The following is a 9,299-nucleotide window of genomic DNA, read 5'->3' as shown; positions in this document are numbered from 1 at the left end:
TCTGGAAAAACCCTTGCACTCTCCCGTACATTTTCTGGAAGGTGAATCACAGATAGGAACCCTTTTCCTCATCTCTCACACTGTTTAAGAGTAGCTCCTGTTTTGTGCCCCAAAGCACAGCTGGAACTCAGCAGCTGTAATCTGGAGTGACAGATGAGCACGTCAGATCATGAAAGGAGGAAAAGCTGCTGGAAAAGGAGCAAAGAAACAGAAGGAAATCTTGTAATCGTATCAGAAAGGCAAGGAGTGATATCTCGGAAGAATTTATTTTGTGTTTCAGTAATCCCTGAGTTTACTTGGAAAAATGATAAATTTGGGATAGGCCGTGGACAAGCAGGAGATAGCAGATGTGGAAAGATGGGATCTTGGGACATTTGCCATAAGAAATGAAACTTCCAGCATCACTGTGTTGCAATAAGTGCTAATAGGTTTGGAGCTTGAGCATGTCTTAGGTGTGTGTAAGTATACAGACTGCTAAATATAGCTCTGGAAATAAACATATGTAATCTGATAGCTTTAAACATAGTTGGTTTTCTTATTAGACTGTAAGAACACTTGGAAGAAGCAAGAATAATAATAGAACTAATACTGATTTTTGCCATGAAGCTTAGAAGAGAAGGAGCTCTGCAGGGTCCTGTTATGGGAGGAAACCAACTGACGCGCAGAATAGCATCAGCCACTTCTCAAAAAACAGGAGTACAAGAGCTTCCAGGCAGAGGGACACAGGGAAGGGGAGAAGGAGCATGCCTGGCACATTCCTGACCCATTTGTGGATACATGACTCGGAGATGTGTGAGCTGTGTGCAGTGAGGCAATGGTAGGGCACAGGTAGCCCTTCTCCTGGCCTGTGCCTCCCCACGGCCAAAGAACCTGTCCAGACAGCCTAACGGCTGTGTTCAACCCCAGCAGGGGCTGTAACAGGGACACGAGGAACAAAGGGCCAACAAGAGTCCTACGTTGTGAAATTATTTGGGTAGTTTTGAATATAGAAAACTGAACAACCAATGCTAGTTTTTAAACTTTATGCTATCTTATGGAACTGCATAATAAGGGTCAGCAAGCTTCATTTACATCCTGTGTGTGCAGCTGGCAAGAATCTCAAATTGTGCCTTTTTCAGTGCAAGTGCTGCTAGAAAGGGAGATCTCTGCACAAAATGTCCCCAGCCCATCTCACCATGTGCTGCAGGATGGCTCCTGTACTTGTAGGTGTGCATGGCAACAAGGGCAGGATTTATCCAGGGTCACTCTCAGGGAAAAATTCTCTCCATAATATCCCTAATGCTGATGCTAAAAAGTTAAGAAAACAACTATTTGTCTACTTCATACAAGCCATGTAATGTAAGAGATGGATAGATTTCAGGGAAGGGCACCAAACCCAATCAGTAATGTTCGTGTGGCAGTTCATTGTAATGCTGATAAACAAAACCGAATAAAATACAATACTTCTCTTGTTGGAAGCCATTAAAGCGTGATTTAAAACAGAAAAGCTGACAAATACTTTATTGCTGAAGTGTCCAATATCTGCTTGGGCAGGCACCATGTTCTCTTCAATGAAAATACATATTTTCATATTTTGCTGTCAGTATGGCCAATGTAAGGTATACAGATAAGAAAGTAAAATGCTGTCAGCTTCTACCTTTGGCTTTCAAAAAGTGAAGTAAACAGAAAATCCCGTTGTAGTCTGTGAGAGTATACAAGTTCTGAATGATTTAAGATATTGAAAATTAATTTGAATTTGAAATCAAACACTCTGCTGTATTGCCTGAAAATAACTTTCCCCTCAGCTAACTTTGGGATCCTATCCCCAGTAAAATTCAGCACCTTAGGTTTGCTGTTGGCTCCCTCAAAACTCCCCCCCCATCTTTTTGCCAGTTGCCAGCTACCTGGATCACCCAGAGAAGTCCTTTCAGCAAAGGGGGGGGCACCCTCAGTGACAACAATATCCAATTTTTCTCTTGTACAGCCTTTCTTTTTGTTTTAGTGCTTCCATTATTTTCTGCTGTTTGGGAATATCTTTGGTTTTATTTCACGACATCTTTCTTCAACTTATCTACAACTGGAAGTATTTCCTGTATGTCATGAAGGTATTTGCATGATGTGAAGTCTTCATTCTCATAGCACCCAGAAAGAGATAAATACTATAACCCTAACTCACATCTAATTTCTTCTGAAGTCCATGGAAGTTTTGGTTAAGGCTGCATGACTCGACCACGTGTTCGGTGTAGAGTGTGTACTGCAACGTCTGGTATTGTTTAACTCTACCATGTTTGTCGTTAGCGACAGTTTGCATAAAGATGTCTTATGGGATAAAGTTACAAATAAGCTTTGTTGTGGGGACAAGGTAAGAAAACGAAATTAAAGCTAAAAAGACCTTTGTCTCTCGAGGAAGACAGTGAAGGGTGTCATATTTCTTTGGCATTGTAATGCTACTAAATTACATCTGCTCCTCAAACATTTTTCAGAGGGAGGATTTCTAGACCCAACTCCAATTATCCTGGAGATAGAAAACGTCCGGCGCGCTCAGCTTTTTGTGTTTAGATAATTTCATCAACTCTCCCCGCCCGTCCCCAGATTTTAATTTAACTTGCAGCTTCCTGCCGAGTCTCCCCAGCTGGAGCCCAGCGGCAGCCGAAGGCTCCTCTGGCCCTCCGGCTGCGCTGCGGGCATCATCACCTGTCCCGGCGCTGCGGCCGCACCTGGGCCGGGCGGGGCCGGGCTCGGCGCTGCGCGCCGGCGGCTCCAGGCTATGGGGCGGCTTCCCCCGGCTCCGGGCCGGCTCCGGGTGCGAGTCCGCTCCCGAGGGAGCGGCGCGGGGCAGCGCGCACCATGCGGGGCCGCGGCCCGGCCCGCCCCGGGGGCCGCGTGTGCTGATGTAATCGCCAGGCAGCAGCGCTGAAATTCAACACCGCGGCGGGCGGGAGCTCCGCCGGTGCCGGGGCAGGCGGTGCAGCGCCGCTCCGCCGCCGGACTCCGCGGGCAGCCGCGGGGCGCCCCCGCCGCCCGGCCCCCGGCGCCCCCCACCCGCCGCGCCCGCCCCCGCGGGCCGTACGCGGGCCGGGCCGCCCTCGGGCTTGCGCGGAGCTCGGCGGAGACCTCGGGGCCGGCGGGCTTTCATGGACAGGAGCTGACCCTGCGGCGGCGCGGCGCTCGGCTTTCCCTCGGATCTCCGCTGCCCGGGCAAATGCATACAAATGCATTTGGGAGCCGAGAGGACAAGGCGAGGACGCATCTCTCCCGCGGCGCAAACGTAAGCGGGAGCCGGCGAGACGGGGCGCACCGCACCGCCACCCCGCCGCGGGGCCGGGCAGGGGATGGGGCTGCGCCTCGGCTCCCACCGCGGGCAGGGCACGACGACCCCGGCGGGCAGCGTCCCCAGCTCTGCCTTCCGAGCGCCAGCCCCAGCCCCGCGGGGTCCCGGGTGCCCCCGGCGGACCGGCGGGGCGCTGGCTGCTCGGACAGAGACCGCCCGTATCGCTGGCTGTCCTTATCCCTCTCCTCCGCACCCTGGTGTCGTTGTGGATGTGCTCCATCCCGTCCAGCACCCTCGTGTCGTCCTTCCCCAGCCCACATCGGGCAGCCTGGCTCTGGTGCCAGGGGAGCGGGGACAGGCTGACCCGAGAGCCCGGACAGCCTGATCCCTGAGGGGGACGGAGGATGCCGGGGCCCGGCGTTCCGCAGTGCCCGCAGTAACCTGGCAGCTCCTGCGTCCCTTTGGTACCCAGGTAGTAAAACGCGGCACACAAGCAAACGCAAGAGCGGGTAGAATTTACGCTAAAGAGCTAAGGGTGCTCTCTTAATACCAGAGATTGCCAGATGAGCTGCTCTGTATTCACGTGTTTTTGCAATTGGCGGAGGTATTTCTGATGCATTCTCACCTGTGATGCAAAGGTAGAGCTCTGTTCTCTGCAGTTTACCTAAAAGCAGCCTCGGTAAAATGACTGAATTTATAGTTGTAACGATATTAGAGAGCTTACTTGTGTGTGTCTCTGTAAAGGGCTGATTTTGTTCTGGCTGTGTCTTAAGTTTACTGAGTGTTCTGAGGAGGACAGAAGAATTTGCTTAGTGTTGTAGTGAGGATTATGCTGCTAAAGTGTGCCTGATGTATAATCTGGGTGTACTTGTGAGGAGGTAAGGGGCTTCCTGAACATCACCTTCCTAGGAGATCTGTTTTTAATGGCTGTGTCTTTGGGACTTCTTCAGGAATTGTCTGAGTGCAATTTCAAAGAATGGTTTTATTTTAAATCTGTAAAGGGGTATTGCTGATGGAGAAACATAAACTGCATTATAGGAAAGAGGTATAGTAGCAGAGATGCAGTTTACTCGAGTTCAAAATATGAGATAGCTTCAGAATGTATCTATATGCTTCTGTAATATTTACCTCATTTACTTCTATAGAGAGCAAGCAACCTGGTCACTTGCCTGTATTAAGAAACCAGAATTCCTCACAAAAGGATCAGGTTTCCTTAGCATATGTCAAACCAGTAAATCCCTTGCAACTTCAACCACATTTTCCTTGAAATACCATTAGGTCAGGCCTGTGTAGGGGTGTCTCTGCAGGTTAAATAAGTAAAACAGCTGCATGACTTCTCAGTCTCTCACCGCATTTATTGACAGAATATTTAAAGTATGAGCAGCCTTGTGCCACCCTTGTTTCTTGCAAGCACCAAGTTGTAGTACATTTGAAGAATGATCTACAAAATATACAGAGACAAACCCTGTGAAAGAAGAGTATTTCACATGAGTAAGAATTCAAGTTATATACTTTTTCCTTCATACAGAAAAGAAATGATATATGCTATCTGGAGAAGAGCACTAGTGTAAGCAATCAGAGATTTACTCATAAAACTGTTCTAAAATCATGTCTTTTCAATTATATTTTTTTTTCTTTTAGAAATACTAACAGAGTTGACTGTTCTGGATGTGGTAGTTTCTCATTTTCAGCCAGGTGCTGTCCAAAGAATGGGCCATCAGGCAGGGAGTTTCCTTTCTCTGAACCCCAGTCCTGTTGTAGAACTCCTCTCAGGGCAAAGCTCCTCTATGTCTCACCTCATCTCATATTTCTCCCATTTCCCATTGATTCAAATTGTGAAATTTGGCACAGGATTCAGGACCTTATCCCCTTGATGGCTAACTGCATGGTGCCATCTGTGACCAAAGGGCATGTGAGTGTTGCACCAGAGAGGTTTTGCAGGCTGTTGTGTCCCCTCAAGCTGTGTTGCTAGTGGGTCTTTTGAAATTTGGGAAGCAGTACTGGACCTGCTGGCTAATTTAATTATAGCAGCAGAGAAAGTTATATTTCTTCTTATATCTTGAAAGGTAAGCTTGAGAGTTGCAGGACATCTCTGTCCACAATGTGCTGTGACATTTCCAAAGCCCTTCTCAAGCCTGATGGACCCAAGCTGTGCCATTCTCCTCAGCAGTCCCCAGACAGATCCAATGAAGGAACGAGTGTGGGGCAGGTGCTGGTGTTTAAACCATCCTCCCTGAGGCATGCAGGACTGCATGCACCTGTGGCAGTCACACTGCAGACAGGTTTACTTGTCCTTCCTAGCAGCCAGCTGGTGGTATTTCTTCCTTTAAACTTGAGATTTCTCAAACTAGGCTGGAATGAAGAGGATACTGCTGTGCACTGACCAAACCTGAGTTCTGCGTGCTGCTGAGTAGTCTTCAGAGGGTGGAATTTTTCACTGTAGCTTGCCACAACTTGCTTTGAAGCTTATCAGTTTTCTCATCCCTCCATCACCTCTAATGCAAAAAAACGCCATGGATAGTTGCTGTCCACTCTTTGGGAAGAGGCAAATGGCCACAAAGATTATCAGGAAGATAAACTCAGTTTTTAGTGGTACAATAGCTCAATCACCTTTGGTAGTGCCTTCCTCCTAAGTGATTAAATAGTGGCCCTCAGCATATGCTTGCATGTACTATAGAGCAGATGAAAAGGTAGAGGAGGGGGAGAAAGTTTAGGAGAGACCCCTTGGCTATGCCCTAAAGCCAAGGTATTGGAACCAGCTTCAGGTGTGATCTTAAATGGGGAAAAAATAGCCAGCATTTGGGTCAGCTGAAGTCTTCCACACCACATGATTCTGCATTTTTCTGTTGGTGTGTCCCAACATCTCCAAGAGCTGTGGACTCAGCTGAGACAAGGAGCCAAGCTCCATGCAGCTATGGCAGATGATGGGTCAAGCCACATACACATGATGCCTGGTGTCTTAGTGGCTGTGCTGGTGTGAGAGTGAAGACTCACAGCTGACTGCTCTGCAAATGTACAGAGTGGTGATCTCAACCAAGAGGGAGGGTTTGCATGGATTAGGTTGCACATGGTTTCATTTACAAAAAATTTTCCTTGTGAAAAACGATAGAAGGAAGTCTCACTTTTCTCACACATTAGAGGACCCCCAACACTATGTTTGTCTCTGGTCCCTGTTTTTTCTCTTAGTTGATAACTCATCTGTTCTTGACATTAGCTGGCGAGCACTGTGTAAGCCAGACATTTGTCTTTACTTCTTACTAAATGTTTCTGTATATTCAGTTTCATCTGTGTAATTTACAGCCCCGGGAACATGTTGTAATTTCTTGCTTTCCTACAATGTTTGCTGGAAGTGGCAGAGGCAGGTACCTGACAGACACAGCTTTATACCTGGCTGGTGTAGCAGAAGAGGCTGTTGTAATTTTTAGAGGAGTCATCTGTGAATTTTGGCCTCTGGGGTTCTTTGAGCATCCTTATTTTGTAGCTAGCTAAAATGTTCTATGTGGTTTTTCATGGCAAATCCATGTTGCACCTTTGGAAATCATAAGGGTCAAATAAAGGGTTGTCCTGAGTTTTAGCTGATACAGTGCAATGCAGGGACTTTGTTTCTGGCACAGCTGTCTCCTGTCACTGAGTTTCTCATTTGATCAAAAGATGATGCATTGTGTGATGCAGAAACTTTGAACTTGAGTTCTGGGCTTTAGAATTCTGAAAAAATGAACTGAGTGTCCTGTAGTGGATGAGCTGTTTGGACAACAGTTGGCATTAGGTCTTTTTCAGGAGTGTCAGACCTGCTCCAGTACCAGTAGACATTTCATGGCTGTAGCAGGAGAAAGCTTGAAGGGAGGAATAGCCAGGGATTGTAGTGGTGGTTAATTAAAGAACATGCCCCTACAAGCATGCTGGGATGTGTAAGGCATAGTTTCCACCTTTCCGTCCCTCTGTGATCAGAGCTAAAGCATTGATGCATATTTTTGAATTTCCTATATGTTCTGTGCATTTTCTTCTGAAAGACATGATGTATCTACCATTTTACAGTGGCAATGACGACTATTGTGCTTTATTGTTCCTTAAATTATTAATTTGTTCTGTTTGACAAAATTTAAGCCCTCACAATATACAAATACACTTGATAAAACCAGGCTATTGCTCTGTGGTTTTCATGTACTTGGATGTTTCTGAAATGTTTGAATTCCAAACCCTTTAAAGAATTAGTAAGACTTTTCACTAAATACTGCTCTGTGTGTATGCACATGTATTTATATATATTTTCTTTCTGTTTAAATCATATGTTCCTGTATAAAGAATGGTAGTGTTTTCTTCCTACCTTTTTTTAATGTGAAAATCTGGCTAATTAGCTGGCAAAATTAGGTGACATGAAGTTATATATGTTTAGTTGCAGCTATGTTACTTTCAAGTACACTTGAATCCAGATACTCAAGTGCTCTTTGACCTGGTCCAGGAAACTTTTTTAGTCACTCTAGCATTCCATATTATGAAAAATTGCTGAGATTACAAACATTAATGACCAAGAGGCTTGAGTGTGAGTTGATTAGTTAGTGTCAGAACTATATTTCTGATATTTTTGAAATATTTCTTCTTAGGACTGAATAGATACAGGTTACTGTAGTTGTTACACGCATCTGTGCCTGGTTGTCCAACATTAACAGAAAATAGATTTCTCATTTATTAAAAGATTCAGTCACTCATAAGAGAGTGATTAGATGTCAATCTGGCTAAAACGATATTTAGGGAAACAGCAGACAATCTCTTCTTAATCACAGTAAAAATGTAGTCTGTACAACATTCAACACTTCTAAAGTGAATTTTGAGCACATAATCTAGATCAATCTTACGTATGTTTGTTGGAAAAACTGTAACACCAGTGTGCTATCAACATTATTTTCATACTAAATCCAAAACACAACACTCAACCAGCTACTAAGAAGAAAATTGTCTCCCTGGCTGAAACCAGGGCAGTGAGCCTGTGATAGGTGTCAGTGTGACACTCTTCTACCTGAGCGTGGACTTGTAAGTTGAAATGCGATGGGATTTTTTTATTACTTTGTGAAAAGCATGACTTGTAGCATGATATAATTTTATGATACAAGAACAAAAGTTCGACACAACATTTTCACTTGTGGGAAGATGATGTGATCTAGTGAGAAGACTGATAGGGTGTCAAAAGAATCTAAATTATCTAGTGATCTCTACAGGAATTAACTTGTGATTTATTTTATGGATTTTTTATGATAACGTTTTTTTTCTTTCCAGGGAGAAATTTACTATGTAGCAGCATCCATATTTGAAAGCTGCTGCAAGAAAATATAAAGCAGATGCAGTCATTTTATTAATAAAAACCAGTGCAAAATATATGTGCTATGCATGAGGGCATACACAACCTGGATCTTAGTGTGAAATGCCTTCTCAGTTATCAGTGGGAAGTTGTACAGTGTGATGGCTTTGATTCAGGACTTGCTGAAGTCAGTGGTATTCTGCCACTTGGATCTTGAACCAGGTTTCTAATTCCTTGGAGTTCTGAAACTGTAGATGTTTTCTCACATGTTGTTTCCCTTTCTTTCCCTTTTAGGAAAGCTCTCCTTTTCATTGCAACATGTGTAGCTGTGGGTGTTGCACAAGTACCCAAACAAGGTGAGAATGCTTTTTTATAATAGGACATTTGTGTAATATGTCAGTAGATGAAAAGAGTAAATGGCTGTTGTTACTTGTGACCTTAGGTTCAGTTCATTAATTCATGTGACTTAAAGAAAATACCAATTACAGCATAATGAGAGCAAAAGTTTAAAGCACCAGTTTGGAAAAGATGACCTTTCAAAAATTACTCAGATTTTCTGTCTATGAAATTGCTTACATATTTAAGCAAGCTCTTCATAAAAAAGAAGCCTTGTACAGTGAAAAGGCTTTGATTGTGTCTTCACTGCAAGTGGGTGTCCTTGGGGGTGGCAAGCTATGACTGAGTTACCTTTGCACTTAAGGCAGGCAAACCATGGCACATAATATAGGCTGGCATTGCTAAAGCAAAATGTGAAAT

The 9,299-nt window shown here is 44.7% G+C and overlaps 1 protein-coding gene across 3 annotated transcripts in view; it reads left to right on the top strand.

Moving 5' to 3' along the window:
- Positions 1-3,008: 3,008 nt before the first annotated feature.
- Positions 3,009-9,299, top strand: part of COL24A1 (collagen type XXIV alpha 1 chain) — a 119,533-nt gene continuing 113,242 nt past the window's right edge. For all 3 annotated transcript variants that reach the window (XM_030953109.1, XM_030953108.1, XM_030953107.1), the window contains exons 1-2: positions 3,009-3,247; positions 8,838-8,899. In XM_030953109.1, coding sequence (XP_030808969.1) covers positions 3,192-3,247; positions 8,838-8,899 — 118 coding nt within the window. In that variant the 5' untranslated portion in view covers positions 3,009-3,191. The remainder of the gene's footprint in view (positions 3,248-8,837; positions 8,900-9,299) is intronic.

The sequence above is a fragment of the Camarhynchus parvulus genome, chromosome 8 (genome assembly GCF_901933205.1).
Source record: "Camarhynchus parvulus chromosome 8, STF_HiC, whole genome shotgun sequence".
NCBI lineage: Eukaryota > Metazoa > Chordata > Aves > Passeriformes > Thraupidae > Camarhynchus > Camarhynchus parvulus.
Note: the sequence above shows the minus strand (reverse complement) of the source record. Positions and strands in the feature narration are given on the sequence as shown.